Source organism: Dasypus novemcinctus, chromosome 5 (genome assembly GCF_030445035.2).
Source record: "Dasypus novemcinctus isolate mDasNov1 chromosome 5, mDasNov1.1.hap2, whole genome shotgun sequence".
Taxonomy (NCBI): domain Eukaryota; kingdom Metazoa; phylum Chordata; class Mammalia; order Cingulata; family Dasypodidae; genus Dasypus; species Dasypus novemcinctus.
In genome coordinates, this window is record NC_080677.1 from 99929744 (window position 1) to 99949689 (window position 19946).

Sequence of the window (19946 nt, forward strand, 5' to 3'; positions counted from 1 at the left end):
ACAAATTGTAAGCTGGATGAAGAAACTTTAAAATATTTCAATGTTTTGAAACAAAGAAACAAAAAACCTCAAAGACTCTAGTGACATTAAAGGATCTTATGTAAGAACCCTATTTGATGAAAAGGTATTCATATGTCAGCTGTGAAGGAAGAGTGAAAATGTTTGAAGTAGAGTTCCACCTGTGAGGGAAAGGACTTCTCCCCAGGAGATGAATGGTTGGAAAACTTTCCCTTTTCTTGGTAGGCATCTGTACAGAATTATTGGTGACTTTTCCTCAGTCATGTATTTTTCTACAGTTCATGAAGAAAATGACAATGATTTTATTGTCTCAAATTATTTGGATTAAACAATTTATCCAGCAAAAATTATTCATTTAACTTTATAAAGTATGTATTGTGCAATGAAAGTTTTATTTAGTTGTTCTTATCCATGTTTTGCTGATTCCAAATATTCTTGGAAAGCCAACATAAAAAAGTAAATATTCAAATAAGTTGAGAATAGCAGTGTTGATCTTACTAAGGATGAATAAACTCTTGCATCAAAAAATTTGAACACTAAACTCAAATAATTTGAGCATTTCCCTCCTTATTTGAGAGTTTAAAGACAAAAAAGAGCATAAAATTTAAAATTAGGGGAAGCACATGTGGCTCAAGACACTGAGCTTCTGCCTACCACATGAGAGGTCCCAGGTGTGGTTCCCAGCGCAGTCTGGAGAAGACCAGTAAGACAGTGAGCTTGTACCACGGGCAGGCGTGGTGAGTTGATGCAACAATATGATGCGACAAGGAGACATAAAGAGGAAAGACAACGAGAGACATAACAAAGCAGGGAACTGAGGTGGCTCAAGTGATTGAGCACCTCTCTCCCACATGGGAGGTCCCAGGTTTGGTTCCCAGTGCCTCCTAAAGAGAAGAAAAGCAGACACAGGGAGGCACACAGCAAATGGACATGGAGAGCAGAAAGCGAGCACAAAACAAAAGGGTGGGAGGGAATAAATAAATAAAAATAAATCTTAGAAAAAATATTTAAAATTAGTTTCATTTTGAGGAGCATGTTCACTTGCAATATTTCTAATTTTTTTCATTTCATCTTAACATATCTTTAAATGGCTACTTAACCTATTTAGATAGTTTTATGTCAATTTTACTTAACATATTTAGTTTTGAGTTTCTTTACTGGAAAGTAAGAATTCTTTTCATGGGAAGTCCTAAAAAATTAATCTGTTATAAAACACTGTTTGGCTGAGTATAACTGATTAACTATCATTTAAAGAATTACTTTTAATTTTACAAGATATCATAATAATATTTAAAAAAAATCTTGCTGAGCTGAAACTCAACAATTAAATATTTAATCAGTTTATAACGCAAGAGAATGTTTAATCTGCATGATTTACCAATTAAATACTGCACCCTGATGTGTCTTTAGCAACAACAGAGCTAAAATGAGATTGTTTCAAAGGGACTCAAGATGGGCAATGCCCAGTAAATGTACAAAAGTTTAGAGAGTTAGGTATGTTTAGTGTCCATTCCAGAGTTAGAGATGTGTTTCAGTCAATGCCATTTCCTTGGGATTGTAACATTCTTTTTTTAAAATTTTTTTAAATTTTTTATTTTTTTTTGTGTAACATTCTTAGACATTAGGAAACCACTGCAGAAGGTGCCCTTGAAACAATTACTTAGGTGTCAGTTTCAACTACTAGAACACCACCATTTTCCAGCCCAGAGATTTGAGCTCTCCAGGAATGTGTCCATCCTTTCTCCTGGACATGGGCACCATGCTGTGTCCCTGCTATAAAACCTGAGAGTATGGGGAGCCACTCTGCATGGAAAATAAATATGGAACTTAAGATTTAGAAAATTGGGAAGCGGACTTGGCCCAATGGATAGGGCGTCTGCCTACCACATGGGAGGTCTGTGGTTCAAACCCCGGGCCTCCTTGACCCTTGTGGAGCTGGCCCATGTGCAGTGCCGATGTGTGCAAGGAGTGCCGTGCCACGCAGGGGTGTCCCCCACATAGGGGAGCCCCACGCGCAAGGAGTGTGCCCCATAAGGAGACCCGCCCTATGCGAAAGGAAGTGCAGCCTGCCCAAGCTGCACACACAGAGAGCTGACAAAAGATAATACAACAAAAAGAAACACAGATTCCTGGTGCCACTGATAAGGATAGAAGTGGTCACAGAAGAACAGTGAATGGTCACAGAGAGCAGACAACTGGGGGGGGGGGTGCTGGGGAAGGGGAGAGAAATAAATAATCTTTGAAGAAAAGAATTAGAAAATCTTTGTCATACTTTTATACTGGGACTAGACAAGCTGAAGATAGAATTTTGATAAATAATTTTAGAAGGCTACTTGCAATGATGTTTTATTCGTAAGAAAAAGGACACTGTATAAGATAGATTGCCTACAAAGCCAAAATAAACCTTTTGGCGAATTCATGATTTCTCCTACTCTAAGAGAACTTCCTTTAGCTTTTTCTTACCCAGATAAAACACTTTGTTTTCTTAGTGAGCAAGTAAATGTAACATGCAAATGACAAACTTAGAATGTGTATAAGTGACCACTTGATTGGCAGGGACAGCATCTGCTTAAAATGTCCTCTGGCCACCTGGAAATACTTAACAGGAATATAGAATATAAGAGTTGTAATATTTGTCTAAATTTGGGGTTTGGAACCTTGGTAGCACATGCACAGAATGTCATATGGCAGAGCTATTCTTTTTAATATAGAATCTGCTTTCAACTTTCTTATCTACTGCATTTGCTATTGCTTCTTGGTTGGGACATACTGCTTTTATGTGGTTATCACAAAAAAGTTTAAGAATTGCCCCCTGGGATGCAAGATTCACCTTGTAACCAACCCAATATCTTCTATTCCCACGGCTAAAATTAAATTTAAAATATCACTGGTTTTAAATCTGGAAGGGATTTCAGAAAACATCTGTAGTTCTAGACCAACTTCTTCTATTTGCATATACTAATAAAATTGAGGTTTAAGCAGATCACCACCCAACTCCTCAAAACTCACTCAGATAATAATGGCAGAACTGTGATTGGAACCCAGGTCTCAGGATCTCCCAATAATACAATTAGAAGTTTCAAGTTTTGTTAACTAAAAAGACACAGTTTCAAAGTTGTTTCAAAACTTTACAATCACTTATCTTCTCCGAATGGGAAATTCCTTAACTGGGAAATAAGGATAACATGGGGTTAATGGCATCTAGTCCAGAGGCTGAAAATGATATATCTATCACAATTGCTGGCACATGCAGAGGGCCAGGAAATGGTAGTGGTGGTGGCAATGGCTATTATTAATTATTATTATACCATCATTATCATTATCATTACAATTTTAGAAGATTAAAGATGTGCCTTATACCCATAACTCCCCTCTGGTTAGAGCATGGATCTATCATTCACTCATTTAGACTTTTGTGAACCTATTTCTATTTCTAGTCAATAATGTCTCTTGGGGAAAAATATTTTATAAATTTATCCACTTATGAAGTAAAGCAAAAAGTTGTGGTATTTGTCCCAATACTACCTTTTATTTACAAAAATACTTTTAATTATAATATTTTTAGATTTGATGCAAATGTCTAAGATGATCCCATTTAGGGTCTATAAGGTAATACAGAGTTTAACCATCTTCCTCTTTAATACTTTGCTGTGGAGGGTGAAATAGCAATAATACCAGGGCAGAATCGCAGGAACCAGAGTCATGGCATGTGGCTTGGAGGTTGCACTTTGACAACTCTAGGGGGTGCCACTGCCATTCCTAGATGCATCCCCCAAACAGTGGGCACTAATCTAAGGTAGTGGTCATTTCTTCTGCCTGAGCAAACTATACAATCATTTAAACTAAACTCTAGGGTATTTAATCACAAAAATCAGGAACCATTAAGATGTTTAACTGTTCAAAAAGTTTTAGAGGCAAGAGACACCAGATGTAGTTAGTTACTATTCTCAGGGAAAGTTCCATGGACTTCTGAATAGCCTTTTCCATGGGTAGGGCAACATCCTGAAGGAGGATAATTTAGTAAACTCTATGGGCTCTTTTTCAGAGTGTTGATACTGGGGGCTAGATGAATATCTGTTTTGTGGACTGTTTTATGTACTCTATTGCTCACTGTGGCATTTCATCAGGGTAAAAAGCATATAATTCTTAAGTAGAAACTAGCCCCTGTACTCTTATCTGAGTTAATTCACTGAATTCAGTTAACTCACTGAATTATGTTTTTGAGTGTGTATGTGTGTGTGTGTTTCACTTCTTCTGCATCTGATGTTAGGAGCATCATTTACTAATTCATGAAATATTCTAATTGGCATAGCAAAAGTTTGTCATGATGCATGGATAAAATTGTTCTCTTCAATCTTTTATCTATAACATGCTAAGGTTGCTAACAATATTTGTAGGGTCATTATTTTCAACTGTTTCTTGACCTAACAATATTATTTTAAGCTCTAGCCAAGTAGATTTTCAATAATTACATAATGCCTTTCAATAATGATCTGTTGCTTACGACACACATTCTACTTTCAACACATACTTGATAACCTCTCATTTACTTACTGTAATTGAGGCAAATTCAGTCTTGACTAATTAGGGACTCTTAGTACCCCCTCTTATATGTTATTGTTAGTGACATATCAGTAGAACTAGGGTCTACTTTTTCTTTTTAATTATAGTAATAAAGCACGCAACTTAAAATATTAGAATATTTAAGGACATTACAACTATTTTACAAATAAGAAGTCTAGCATTCGAGTGTGGGTATGACCAAAACAGAATGGTGACTTGTCAAGGACTCCTTTTAGAAGCAAACCCATAGCCATGGCATATATTTAGGATCAAAAGGAAAGTATGCATAGCCAGGATAACTATATTAGTGCAGAATTTTAATGTTGGCTTTCTTGGATACTTTTAAATTCCATTTGTTACTGTTGTCACACAACAACACAAATTTTCAAAAGAAAGTTTTATTAATGAAGAGGAATTCAAATGGGGTTATCTGTAAGGAGAATAAATTCCAGCTTAGTTATGAACTGATAGCAAGAATGGTTAAGCTGTGCAGTGAGTAGGTCACGAAGAGTAGGTCACACAGAGGCCAGGAAAACACATGCACACGCATACCCACACACATACAGCAACAAATCTATCTACACTGTCTACATCTAGAATGACTCTACTTTTATTTTTCACCATAGAATATGTGCTTTACTTATACTAAGAGGAAATATATGAAAATAACATCGACTCAACTTTGTTTTTCTGTTCAACTTTTTTGAAAATCACCACATAAGCAAAAAAAAAAAAAAAAGGAAAAGCGAACTTGGAAATGAAACATATGCTTGTAAATTCAGAGCAATACCAAATGGAAGCAGAAGTTGCTAATATGGTTTCAGTATTTTGTAGGAGAGCCAGCTGGATGGATGATAATTTTTTTCCCCTGCAGGGCATCAAAGCTTTTAGGAAATCATTCTTTTCACACATATTAACACTTAGCTTATTAAAACAGATGATACTTTTATTATAAAACAGCCTGGGTAGAGGCTAGAAACATAAAGTAAGAAAGTAAGACTCATTTCAAGCACCCAATCTGACAAATGGTGAACACTGACATAGACCATGGTGGAGATGATGATGTCACGGGACCTTCTGTAACTGCCACAGCTGAAGTGTCACCATGAAGCCCGTGAATTGCTGTTATGAAAACATTTGCAGTAACTTGCATAATTAAACAAAACTGCCAGAAAACCATTTCTAAAATGCAGAGAAGATGTACACAAATAAATATGCTTCAAAGCAAATATTACATTTTAGAATCAGCATTGGACTGAATGAGGCAAAGCTATGTCACAAGCAAAGTACCATTCCCTTTGAACTGACTGTTAAATAATTATAAATGAATGGCATTGTTATTTAAATGGACTGCTCTCTTAGTTTTCTTTACAGATATTCAATAAATGAAACCTGATAATCAGGGTACCCATAAAACCACAACCCTCCATTTCTAGGCGGCACCATGCTTATGTGGAGACTTGAGTACTGATAAAACTGTAATATCATCTCTCTTAGCATACAACAATACTGTAAATCGAGATAAAAATGTTCAAGAAGAGCAGAGTGGCAGATATTTGGCTTCACTACAGCTTATTTCTTTAACTGAAGAATATTATATTCATTTTTAAACAAGAAAACTTTTATAGTAGGGGCCAGATCCATTACAATATGATTCTGTTCACAGAATGCTGCATAAGCAAAGGAAATGACACTGTACACCATGGTAAAATGATTATCATCTTGTTAAAATTAACCGTAGATGGTTTTGAGACTCTTATTCTAACAGTGACAGTTTTAACGTAGAAAAGGAAGCCAATTAAAGCTTCCCTCAGCAAAGATATATAAGATAAAGCTTCCCTCAGCAGTCAAAGATATATAAAAATGATCTATATTGGCTGCACAGAACAAAAAGATATGAAAGGAAGAGTCGGCCTTGCCATCAAAATGTCATCTCTTCTTTTGTGGTATATCTGCAGTGTCATCATGCCTTGCAAGGGTAATTACTTACATCAAATAACTTTTCTATATACATTTCTTCATTGATCTTTTCTCGAAGAATATCCTGGTTTTGCCGAACAAACATAATGTAGGTATCTGCCAGATCCATTCCTGGTTTCTGTTGTGAAAGAAAAGAATGGGGAATAAAATGACATCAGGTCTTGGTTGTAAAAGTGTTATTTAATCACAACTCTGGAAAATTATTCACTGTATCATTTTTGAAAATTACACTAGTAAAATATGCTCAAGACCAAATCAATTAATGACCACCTTCAGGAAATTTCGTAATTAAAAGAATAAGACAGTTTATGACTGATGTCAATAACTTGAGGTTATAGTTCTTCATCATTATCAAAATGATTAGAAAATGGTGGATATAATTCAATGGGTATTTTTTTTTAAAGGCTATCTTGAAATGTTAATATGCCAAGCAGAATACATAAATGGAGCTTTCAAAATTTCCCTACATGTCATTTCCTAATTGCAGAAAAAGTTTATTTTTGATCATCGCTGGTTGGATTATTCCTAATATTCAAGACAAACAATGTTAGTTTCTCCTGGGTAGTCTCCCTCTATCACTACGGGTGCTTAAGGAATACAAACTAATTTTTGTATTAACCTGTAAAACATGATTAGGAAAATATCAGTCAAACATTTATTGTATTATAAAGTAAACGATAAATATTTTGTGAATTATCCATTGCTTCTAATCATTAGTATTCATCAATACAACTCAAGGGTTTCAGAAACACACATAATAAGAATATTGTTATATTATTCTCCTATGAAGAGCCAAAAGTGCTGATTAGATAACTTTCAAAAGTTGTCTAATGTTTGGTGTTTTCTAATGTTAGAGTTAGGGTAATTAATACTGTAAATCCTTCTTGCTAAAGATTCTACAAAGTGAGTACTAGGAAGGGAAAAACCTATAACTAAATGGCTGCTAAAGAGTTTTCCTTCTAGACTTATCTTTAGCTTTTTTGAGTTTCATATAGCTGGACTAGTCAGTGAAAAAACTTATTTGCATTATCTACACCTGGGTTTGATTCATAATGTGCATTGTGCTATTTTATTAGAGTATGGCATTAATAAGAACAAAATGGTAAAAGTGATGTCCAAATAAGCCAAAATAGCCTTGCATCATTCCATATCTATAGATTGCATGCATAACCTTGGCCAGTAGACTCATTTTGCATAAGTAAATATTTCAAGGAAGTTAAGTGAAAGAGGATAGTCATTAACCTACTATTACTGATGGAAAATGAAGGAACACATTTGAGTGATGATGGGAATAGTAAAACATTTTCTTTAAATGAAGGATGAAAGTTTTTGCCATTATTTTGGTGGGGGTGTTGGGTATATTTTCTATACCATAATGAAATTATGTATAACATGATGTATTACTATTTACCATCAATTCAAGGATCCTTTCAAACATAACAATGATGTAACAGGAAGTAGTTATAATTTAAAACAACTATTAATATTTATATAAGTTTCTTCACTGCTCTTTTTTTCTAAGAGCATCTATATACAATGTAGGTAATATATTCCAAAACTAAGGAAGGCAGCTTACTAAAATAATTTCTTCACTATTTTCTGCACAATTCTCATAAGCAATATTTGAAAGTTAATTCAAAAGTTAATCCTTGTGGTTAATCAGTAGAAATCTAGGTTGTTTCCTTTTTTGGGGGAGAGAGGGTTATACATCTGTTTTCCCGTGAAGAACCATGGGGAATTGTACAAAAATAAAAGTTTTAATACTTGATAACTAACCCATAGGATAAGTATTTCTCTCCGTGTCTCTCAAACTTTGTCAAAACAACGGAAACGATCACAGTAAGAAAACACACTGCCATAGAATGAAAATGACATGAGGACAGTCTTCTATACATAATAACAAGTTAACACAGCATCTGGGTTTCAGTCAGGTGCTTGGAAACAAGATGCTATGCTATATCTGATACCAAGGGAGTTGGGGAGAATAGACAGATGAGACGCTTGCCTTCTCCACCACTTCTTCCAACCCAACCCCACTTTTATTTCCACATTTCAAAGGAAAACTATGCTTAGAAGTTTAATCCAGTCACTCACTTAATCCATCAGATTGAGTAGAAAGTAAATTACAGCCTGGAGGACTGGTAAATAATGACTTTAAACATCTATAGACTCTAAGGTAATTTCTTTTCTGTTACATTGATCGCTTTCAAAATAACATTAAACATGAAACGTTGTACATGAAGAGTTTATCCTTCACAATCTAAAGCTAACACTTTTCAGTTTTAAGCCTAAAAGAAAATAAATGTTGTTCCCTATTGGCATATCCAAGGGATTTAATGCTGAAATTTGTAAGCAGAGACAGTTCTACAACTTTCTAAGGAATTAAGAATCTCTGGATGCGGGTGTGAGGTAAAGCCCATTTAAAAGTTTATTTAAACAAATTAAATCCTGCTTTTCTCTTTCTCTTTCTTTCTTTCATTATTTCCTTCTTTTTTCCATTTTTTTTTCCCCCTGAAAATACATTTTCTCTGCTGTTGGCAAATTAGGGCCCACTTGCCTGGAAAAGAAAACCTAGAATTCTTATATTCCTCATTAGCATTATTTCTTTCTTTATCTTTGAGCTGTTTACCTATTCTTGAAACTGTGACATATGGGAATTTCACACCTAGTGAATATATTTTCATGTAGCTTGTGGCATGAGACTATAATAATTAAAAGAATATACACAAGTAAGAGTAACTGCAACAGCTGGTGACATTTACCAATTAGAATTGTAGTTTCTAAAAACACTTTATCCTTCCTTTAGTGTATGAAGGGTAATTATCTCTGATAAATTGCTGAAAAAGATGTAATTTTCCTTTTAAACAGTTTCTACTTCCAGTACAAATGTGCTTGGATAGAAGACATTATCACTGGTTCAGTGCTCCTTTGTGTTAAGATTGTTTTAAGGCTAGAAAATTTGCACACTCTGAAAGTGACTGCATCTAATTCCATTATTAAATGTTATCTTATTAGGAAATGAAGTTTAGTTAAATAAACCAAGTACATTTTAAGTTTTTGTTTTTTGTTTTTGCATTAACTGAAAAGAATGCATGTAATTGCATTAGAGAGACAGAATATTGCTACAAAATCTGATACAAGCAGGTTCTTATCAACTCTATCGAAGGACTGACCTGTTCAACTTCAGCTGCTGTGGATTTTGATGAGTTTTTATCAAGAATATGGCAGTCTAGAGAGCTATAGTTAGAAATATTTTTAAAATTGGTAATCAAATTATAGTTTTCTTAACAAATATAAGAAAAGCCATTAAAAACCACAATGCAACCACACTATATATTAAATACTATTGAGAAAGAGCAAACTATTTTTTGTACTTCTATTGAAACCTCTGAAATCTTCAGTTCACTAAACATTGGCTTCTCCATTTTATTTAATATAGCAAATCCCAAAACAAAATAGTTCTTCAATTACTTCTAACTTGATTCAGAAAATAACAGAATTTGACTACCAAAGTTATAGTAAATGTACACAAAAACTATAAATTTCCCCCATGAGCATAAAGAAAACCAATAAATATACCAGGAAATGAAATTCTGCTCTTTGTTGTATTAGTGATCAAAAACAAACAAACAAACAAAAAAACCAGAGTGCATAAGTTTAAGTAAGGGTGCAAACCCCAGTAAATTTTTTCAAGTATTAATCACTAGTTAACATAGCGATATGAATATGCTTTTTAAAAAAATAAAAATAAATTCCTTGTTAATTATATGCTGTAAATGCTCTTACTTCCTGCTGCTACACCTAATCCCACAGGTGCAAGTCTTCCCTTTCACCATTCATAGATAGGTGGGTGCGATGCTGCAGTCATTTTTCACAGCAACAGATTCAGATACAGAAGAAGCCGCTTAACCTTCCACTGGAGGTTAACAATACACTAGGAAAACACTGTCATAGTGCCTATTTAACAAGAAGACAGATTTTCAAATGTACTATTCCAGTCTCAAAGATTAACTAGAAGCTGGCGTATAACTGACTTAATTTAAAAGTACACTTCTTATAACCTAGAAAAGCAGAAAAGAGTAGAACTGTGACATCCTGATTTATGGTCATCTACATGCTTTGTAAATGAAATACCTGCGTCTAATCATCCATTACCATTTGAGGGAAAAAAGAGGATCTTATAAGATTTAAAATAATAACATACCTTCTATACTTGAAATTGTAGTAGAAATAATTTGTATATCAGTTCTGGTATTTAAGATTCGGTAATAGTTTATAACCGATCATCAGGGAACATAAGTCATAGTTATACAGACAATTTATCCCAGGCATTGTTAAAACATTTTTTTTTTCTTTCACTGTTTAAGATATACTTTATTACTTTGTCATTTGAGTCTATTTCTATATTTTCATATTTGAGTAAAAATGTTCTTAAACTTTCTGAAAGTATTTGGTGTAGTTTAAATAAATCAAGTGCTCTCAAACACTTAAAAAATAGAAAAGGGTTTGAGTTTACCTATGATGACTATGTTTTTCGAATTTTATCTATTTGATATGTTGTACAAAAACAAATATTTTACCTGGTTTTCTACAAAGTAGAAAAACCATATTGTATTTACACAGAAAACCAGGGAATTACATAGAGCAAAGCCTTCAGACTAGAATTATGCCAAATTTAATATTATATAATCCTGATAGGAAGAAGAATAATTCATTAAAAAGGGGAAAGAATTGTCAACAATGAAAAAAAGTCACAAGAAGATGATTTTTTCAAGATTTTGTAATAATCGATAATCAGATATTTTAAAACAATGAATGAAAAGAATTCTCATTGTTCTTTAGAAAAATTCCAAAGCATTATTTGAAGCAGTTTAAGGGCCACAAAGTCACCTTTCTCGAGTGTCATGGTATTCAAAACTCCATTAGTTAACACTGTTGCATATTTTTAACCTAAAGTGGGAAGGAGGAAATTCTAAATTAAAGATAATGACACCTGCCCTTTTGAAAACACCTTTCAAGTCTGGACCATGTAACATGTGTGTCTTAAGTCTGGTGTTTTTTTTTCGATTCACATTACTCCTGAGTTTTACTCTAGATGAGGTCTTCTGCCTGCTTCCTGTTAGTATAGTTGGTAAAAGGCCACTTCCTACTGTATTCCTAGGAGAGCATCTGATATCAGAATCTGTTATGACTAATGCTCCTATCACTTATGTTGCCACATTGTTTTCATTCTATTTACATGAATGCTTCACACGATTCCTCTAAGTAGTGATATAACTAAGTATTCATAGCCTAGAAACAGTTGATATAAGCTTTAGTAAATTCAATCATTGTTGCATCATTGGGGAAAGAGGTTTTTTAAATATTAAAAGGAATATTGAATGATAGTTTAAGATATTTGCCTGAAATATTCAAGGGAAAGAGGCAGGCTGATTTTCAACTGAAATGTATAGGCTCAATTTTATTTTTACTATCCTTTACCCATTTAAGACTATGAGCATCTAGTATCTTTTTTGCTATTTGTAATCTGTAATAAGGATCACCAGCATCTCTGGGTTTGGAAGAATAGCTACCGCTACAGTAGCACCAAACAAGGTCTGTGCTAACATGGATATCAAATATGAGATTTATGCTATTATTTTCTTGAGTAAAATAAAAATGATGATGAAGGTAATAACCCTCTCAATTTACAACAATGTTCACTAACCCTTCCCTCATCTACCTACCATGGTAATGATGCAGATTATGGGAATTATACTGAGGATGTGAATAAGTCAAAGTAAAATGCTTTGAGTATTATTTCATTTAGCATTTATTTAGCTTCAAATGGTAACTTATTTATTCAACCAATTTAAAGTCTTTAAGAACTGGCTTAAGGAGGCCTGAGGATGCTAGAATGTCAGTGTCCGGAGGCAGTCTATGGCTTTGCCTTATACAAGAGAGAAGAGCCAGACAGGGAAAAGCAGTGGAATAGACAGAAAAGCGAAGCACTCATGTGGAAAGCACAATGCACAACCCTCTCTGCTCCTATAAGGATTAGATTCTTAATCTGGTCCTGGTGACATTTCTCTCTCTCTCCAGGTGAACATGTCCCAGGGGGCAGGTGCTCCATTCCCCACGTTCTGCCTGGCTCTCCTTCTGACGTAAGGCACTGAGCTTTCAGGTGACCTTATCTAAGTAACAAACAATTATCAGGAGCAAGTAAGCAGAGGAACAAGGAGGGAAAATACCACTGCCACTTAACTGATTGTGCCTTTTTATTATTTATATTTCTGCTCTCTTTTACTTTATTAGAGAAGTTGTGGGTTTACAGAAAAATAATGCACAAAATACAGGATTCTCACATACCATCCCACCACCAACTTGCATTGGTGTGGAACATTTGTTAAAACATTTTTATAATTGCACTATTAATTAAAACCCATGGCTAACTTTGGGTTTTTATTCTGTTACCATATAAACAAACTAACATTTCCTTTTTTAATCATATTCAGATATCTATTTCAGTGCTGTTAATTGCATTCACAATATTGTGCTACCATCATTGCCATCCATTACCAAAACATTTTCATCATTCCAAATAGGAACTCCATATTTTAAGCCTTCTCATTTCCTATCTACACCCCAACCCTTGGTAACCTACATTCTAAATTCTTATGACTTTGCTTATTTTAAATGTTTCATAAACCAGTGAGCTCATACAATATTTTTCTTTTTGTGTCTGGCTTACTTCACTCAACAGGATGTCTTCAAGGCTCATATATGTTTTCACGTGTATCAGGACTTCATTTTTAGGGCTGAATAATATCCCACTGTATGTATATACCACCTTTTGTTTTTCCATTCATTGGTTGATGGAAACTTGGGTTGCTTCCATCTTTTGGCAATTGTAAATAATGTCACTATAAACATGGGTGTACAAATATGTGTTTGAGTCCCTGCTTTAGTTCTTTTGGATATATATCTAGTCCTGGGCTTGCTGGGGAATATGGTGGCTCTATTCTTAGCTTTCTGAGGAATGGCAAGTCTGTCTTCCACAGCAGCTACACCATTTTACATTGCCACAGCCACCAACAATGAACGAGTGTTCCTATTTCTCTGCATCCTCTGCAACACTTGTTGTTTTCCTTTTTTTTTTTTTAAAGCAGCCATTTTAGTGGGTATGAAATGGTATCTCAATTTGGTTTTGATGTGCATTTCCCTGATGGCTAATGATTTTGAACACTTTTTCATATGTGTTCTGGCCATTTCTATATCTTCTCAGGAGAGATATCTGTTCAAGGCTTTTGTCCATATTTTAATTGGGTTGTTTGTCTATTTGTTGTTAGGTTGAAGGATTTCTTTATGTATTCTGGATAGTAATCCTTATTGGATTTGTGGTTTCCAAATATTTTCTCCCACTGCGGAGGTTGTTTTACGTTCATGAAAAAGTCATTTGAAGAACAAAAGTTTTAAATTTTGAGGCAGTGCCATTTATTTTTTCTTTCATTGCTTGTGTTTTTTAAACTTTTTATTTGAATTTTAAAAATTTAATTCTTTTTGTTTAAGGATACATAGATCACAGAAATGTTACATTAAAAAATAGAAAAGTTTCCCATATACCCCACACCCCACTCCATCCCACTCCTCCCACATTGTTGCTTGTGTTTTGTAAAGTCTAAGAAACCATTGCCTAACACAAGGTCCTGAAGATGCTTCTCTACATTTTCTTCTAGTTGCTTGATAGTCCTAGATCTATTTTTTTTTTTAACAAATGGAGATGTAGTTTTCCCAATACCCAATTGAGCCAGTTGAGTGGACTTTGCCCCTTGTCAAAAAGCAGTTGGAAATAAATGTGAGGGTTGATTTCAGAGCTCTCAATACTATTATCTTGTGTCTATATGTCTATTCTTGTGCCAGTACCATGCTGTTTTGCTTTTTAAAAAAATATTTATTTATTTCCCCCCACCCCCTCATTGTTTGTACTTGCTATGTCTATCTGTCTTCCTTGTTTCTTGAACCCAGGACCTCAGATGTGGGAGGGAAGTGCCTAATCATTTAAGCCACCTCCATTGCCTGCTTTGTTGTGTCTCTCATTATGTTTTTATTTTCTTCTTGTGTCTCTTGTTGAGTAATCTTGTTGTGCCTACCTGTCATGTCAGCTCGCTGTCTTGCTTGTATTCTTTAGGAGGTACAGGGGACCCCTGCTCCCTGCTTTGTTGAGTCTCTTATTACGTTTTTCTTCTTGTGTCTCTTGTTGTGTCAGCTTGTTGTGACAGCTTGCTGTGCCTGCCAATTACCTGTCTTCTTTAGGAGGCGCTGGGAACTGAACCAGGGACCTCCCATGTGGTACGTGGGAGCTCAATTACTTGAGCCACATCTGCTTCCCGCATGCTGTTTTGATTATGGTGCCTTTGCAATAAGTTTTAAGATTGGGAAGTATGAGTCCTCTGACTTCATTCTTCAAGAGACTTTAGATATTTGGGCTCATTACCCTTCCATATAAATTTGATAATTGGCTTTTCCATATCTGCAAGGAAGGTTGTTGGAATTTTTTAAAAAAAATTTATTTATTTATTTCTCTCCCCTTCCCCCCCCCCCCACCCCTGTTGTCTGTTCTCTGTGTCTATTTGCTGCTTTGTCTTTGTCCACTTCTGTTGTTGTCAGCGGCACGGGAATCTGTGTTTCTTTTTTGGTTGCATCATCTTGTTGTGTCAGCTCTCCGTGTGTGTGGCACCATTCCTGGGCAGGCTGCACTTTCTTTCATGCTGGGCGGCTCTCCTTATGGGGTGCACTCCTTGTGTGTGGGGCACCCCTACGTGGGGGACACCCCTTCGTGGCATGGCACTCCTTGCGCGCATCAGCACTGCGCATGGGCCAGCTCCACACGGGTCAAGGAGGCCCAGGGTTTGAACTGCGGACCTCCCATGTGGTAGACAGATGCCCTAACCACTGGGCCAAGTCCGCCACCCAGCTGTTGGAATTTTGATTGGGATTGCATTGAATCTATACATTGTCCTGGGTAGTACTGACATCTCAATAATATTTAGTTTTCCAATCCATGAACACGGAAAGTCCTTCCATTTATTAAGGTCTTCTTTAATTTCTTTAGCAGTGTTCTGTAGTTTCTGTGTACAATCCTTTATAACCTTGATTAGATTTATTCCTAAACATTTTTTAGTTGTTATTGTGAATAGAATTTTTTCTTGAGTTCTTCTTCCAATTGTTCATTGCTTGTATATAGAAACACTACTGATTATTGGGTGTTGATCTTATACTTTGCTACTTTGCTGAATTCATTTATTAGCTCTAGGAGGTTTGTTATGGAATTTTCAGGATGTTATTTATATAGGATATCATCTGCAAATAGGTAAAGTTTTACTTCTTCATTTCCAATTTGGATGCCTTTTCTTTCTTTTTCTTGTCTAATAGCTCTGGCAAGAACTTCCAGCACAATGTTGAATAATGGTGGTGGCAACAGGCATCCTTGTCTTGTTCCTGATCTTAGTTAGAGAGAAAGCATTCAGTCTTTCACCATTAAGTAAGATATTAGCTGATGGGTTTTTCATTTATGCCCTTATCATATTGAGGAAGTTTCTCTCCATTCTTAGTGTTTTAAGTGTTTTTATCAAGGAAGAGTGCTGTGATTTGTCAAATGCCTTTTCTGCAACAATTGTGATAATCATGTACTTTTCCTCCTTCATTCTGTTAATATGATGTATTACGTTAATTGATTTTCTTACTTTGAACCAACAGTTTTACTCTGCTAAATGCTGCTGGCAGCAATATAACAGAAATGGTTGGCTTTTATAATGGGAATTTATTAGGTTAAACACTTAGAGTTCTGAGGCTGTGAAAATGTCCAACTCAAGGCATGATCAGTGATACTGCCTTACTGAAGGCTGGCTGTTGGTGGTCCTGGACTCCTCCCACCTAGCAAGGAATATGGAGGCATGTGTTTCTCTCCTGGGTCTTGAGCTTTATCTTCTGGCTGCTCTGTTTGTGGTTTCCTCTCTCCTGGGTTCCTCTCTGAGTTCCTGGGTTCCTTCTCTCTGTTGTTGTGGCTTTTTCTTTTTGTGTCTCTGCATTCAGTCCTCCTGTTAATAAAGAGCTCAAACAAGAGGATGAAGACCCACCCTGGGCCATGCCTCACCAAAGTAATCCAATCAAAGGTCTCACCCAAATCTAATCCAATCAAAGGCTTAGCTTCAAGAATATAACCTTTTATGGGATCCACAAAAAGTTTCAAACTGTAACACCAACCTTGAAATCCAGTGATAAATCCTAATTTACCATGGAGCGTAATTCTTTTAATATGCTGTTGGATTAGGTTTGCTAGTGTTTTGTTGAGGATTTTTGCATCTATATTCATAAGAGACATTGGCCTGTAGTTTTATTTTCTTGCATTATCTTTATGTGGCTTTGGTATGAGGGTTTTATTGATTCTACTGTTTTGTTGTATTTTTTTCCTTCTATTTCATTTATTACCACTCTAATCTTTGTTATTTCTTTCCTTCTGCTCACTTCGGGTTTAGTTTCTTGGTTTTGTAAACAGCTGGTGATAAGACAGGATTTTCTTGAGCATCATCCTCTTATCAAAAAGGCCTCCCCAAGGCAAATGCAGTGTGTAGAGTTTCCCTGTCTTTCTGGGCCTCCTTCTTATCCTGAGCTTTTATTTGTTAGTTGTTTTGGAGTTCCCCTGGTTATAGGTGTTCAGTTGTCCTCTTTGTTTTATAGGAGACTGACCTCCACTTGATAAACCTTTTGCTAGACTGATAAAGAAAAAAAGAGAGTGGGTACAAATAACGAGGTCTAATTAAATCTTCATTTTGTAGCTGAACAAAAGCTGATGCCCAAGGTCACACAGACATTCAATGAGGTCATGGAGTGGGGGTTCAAACACAGGCATTCTGGCTCCAGAGCTTGGGTTTGAAACGCCTCAGTTATGCCTCCACAAGTCTATACTGCCTTATTTTTACTTACATTTTTTTACAGCTACCCACATAATCATGATTTTTCACACAACTTTTTAACATACTTTGCTAATAAGTTATATCTTACCTATCATATAGGTAGGCAATAGTTTTCTGTTGTTGTTGTTGTTAGCTTTAATATATAATACTTTAACCCTACTAAATTGTTTTGTGTGTTCGGTCTGGTGTTTCTGTATATAAAGCTAATGTGAACATTTTCATCCTCGTGCTGCACCTAGCTACCCTCTAAGGTCTGAATTACTTTCTTTTAAGTTACTGTTGAATAGGACAGACTGACCACCTGGGCCTTGCTTTTCAAATATGTCTAAGGTCTTTGCTAACATGACCTTTCCAAGGTTATATAATGCGGCCATGAACTGTGCTAACTCCAAAGGAGCTCTCAATGATAGGGCTGTTTAACCAAGAACAAATGAACAAACCATCCAGAAGGTCAAATTTCATGACCTTTATCAGAAAGATATCATGGAGTATCCTATAAACTTCTTTGCTGAGATGGATGAGACACTAGAATTCATTTCTGTTCAGAAATATGTTGATATTTTTCTGTTATAAAGAAGCATCATGGAAGTTACATATTACAAAGGCACAGAAGACTATATTCACAATGCCCTATATTTTAAATGGCTTGATAAGAGTAATTTTCTATTTCTGACTTTTAAACATCTTCAACTGTGCTATAATTATAAGGAATGTCTAATAATCTAGTATGTTCTATGAATATGAATTCCTTCTTCTCTTCTGCCTTAGGAATGTCATTTTATTCTTAGACAATTTTATTTTTTAATGCTTCACTTCATAGAAATTGTTTCCTTTTTTTGGCTTATATATATTCCAAGGAGTGGGAGTATTAATAGAAGGTATTAATCCTTTCTCCACAGAATTTTCTAGCTCTTCATCTTCTCTTCATCTTTGGGTGACATTTTTGGCTTTTGCTGTCTCTTGGACAGAACCAGGCAGACATTAAGAAATAACAGAATAATAGAACGTTACAATTAGAAGAACTTAACACAGTTTATAAAACCTCTTCCCACAATTTAAACCAAGTCCACTTAAATGAAGTGATGCCCAAATTCATTCAGTGGCATAAATAGAATTAAAGCTAAAGCATTATTAAGTCCTGGGCCAGTGTTTTCTCAATCATTTTTAAAGCAAATGTTTTATTTTAAAATAGTTCAAGAATTGTCAGTTTCCCTTATTATTAATGTCTTACATTGGTATGGAACATTTGTCACAATTAATGAATCAATAATATAATACATTATTATTAACTGAAGTCCATGCTTTATTCAGATTTTCTCAATTTTTACCTAGTGTATTTCTTCTGTCCTAGGATACACTGCATTTAGTTGTTATAACTCCTTAGGGTCCTATTGGCTATGACAGTTTCTCAGGTTTTCCTTGTTTATGATGACATAGACAATTTTTTAGGAGTACCGGTCAGATATTTTGCCCATCTATTAGGATGTGTCTGACATTTTTTGTCGTGATTAGACTGAAGATACGAGTTTTCTGGAGGAAGACTACAGAAGTAAAGTGCCATTTCATCACATCCTATCAAGGGTACATACTATCAAAATGCCTTATCACTGTTGATGTTGACTGATGAACTGGCTGAGGTAGTATTTGACTGAAGTCTCTACTGTAAAGCTACTCTTACCCCCTTTTCATACTGTACTCTTTGGAAGGAGATCACTATGTGCAACCCACCTTAAGGAGAGGGGAGTTATGCTTCCCCTCCTTGAGGGTGAATTAGCTACATAAATTTATTGGAATACTTTCCCATGGGAGATTTGTCTCTTCTCCCCCATTTATTTATGTATTCAATTATTTATACAATAAATATTTATTGTAGACTTTGCGTCATGATCTACTACTACTTTAATTGTTCCTGCTTTGACCTCTGAGAGCTTTCAGTGGTCTCCTATGTCTGCTTGACTTTCCCTCTCCTCTTCATTGTAGGTTTTCTGAGCACTTCCTTTCTGTCACTGTAAGAGGCTCTAGGCTCATCTTGTATATTTTCTGCCCCAGTCCCAGAAACAACCATTTCTCCAAGAGACCTGGTTCATTTTATTGAAGATCAGAAACTAAGATCTGTGTGGTAGGGTTGCTTGTCGCTACTGAGGTGTCAATGCTTATAGGCTTTCTCCACTACAAGAACAAGGAGATATGTGTGCAGACTAACCTGAGTATATACATATATATATAAATATTTCTATATATCATTATCTCTATCTATATTTAGCTAACAGTGAGTTCACATGGATATGTCCAGCTCTAATTCATTAACCTAGCCTTCTCCCCTTGTTTATCTTTCATCTCCCAATCCAACAAGAGAAACCTGGTTCCCACCAACTGCCACCCATTTACTTCATTGTTCAATTCTAGTACACATTCCTAATCTGTGGGAAAAAA

General features: G+C 35.4%; 1 protein-coding gene across 11 annotated transcripts in view; it reads right to left on the bottom strand.

Annotated features, from left to right (window-relative positions):
- Positions 1-19946, bottom strand: part of CADPS2 (calcium dependent secretion activator 2) — a 613932-nt gene that overhangs the window by 19390 nt on the left and 574596 nt on the right. For 10 of the 11 annotated variants that reach the window (XM_058297292.2, XM_058297289.2, XM_058297299.2 and 7 more), the window contains one exon: positions 6572-6679. In XM_058297292.2, the coding sequence (XP_058153275.1) occupies positions 6572-6679 (108 nt within the window). Of the gene's footprint in view, positions 1-5501; positions 5704-6571; positions 6680-19946 lie in introns of those variants that run through there. The other variant, XM_071215252.1, reaches the window with a different exon arrangement.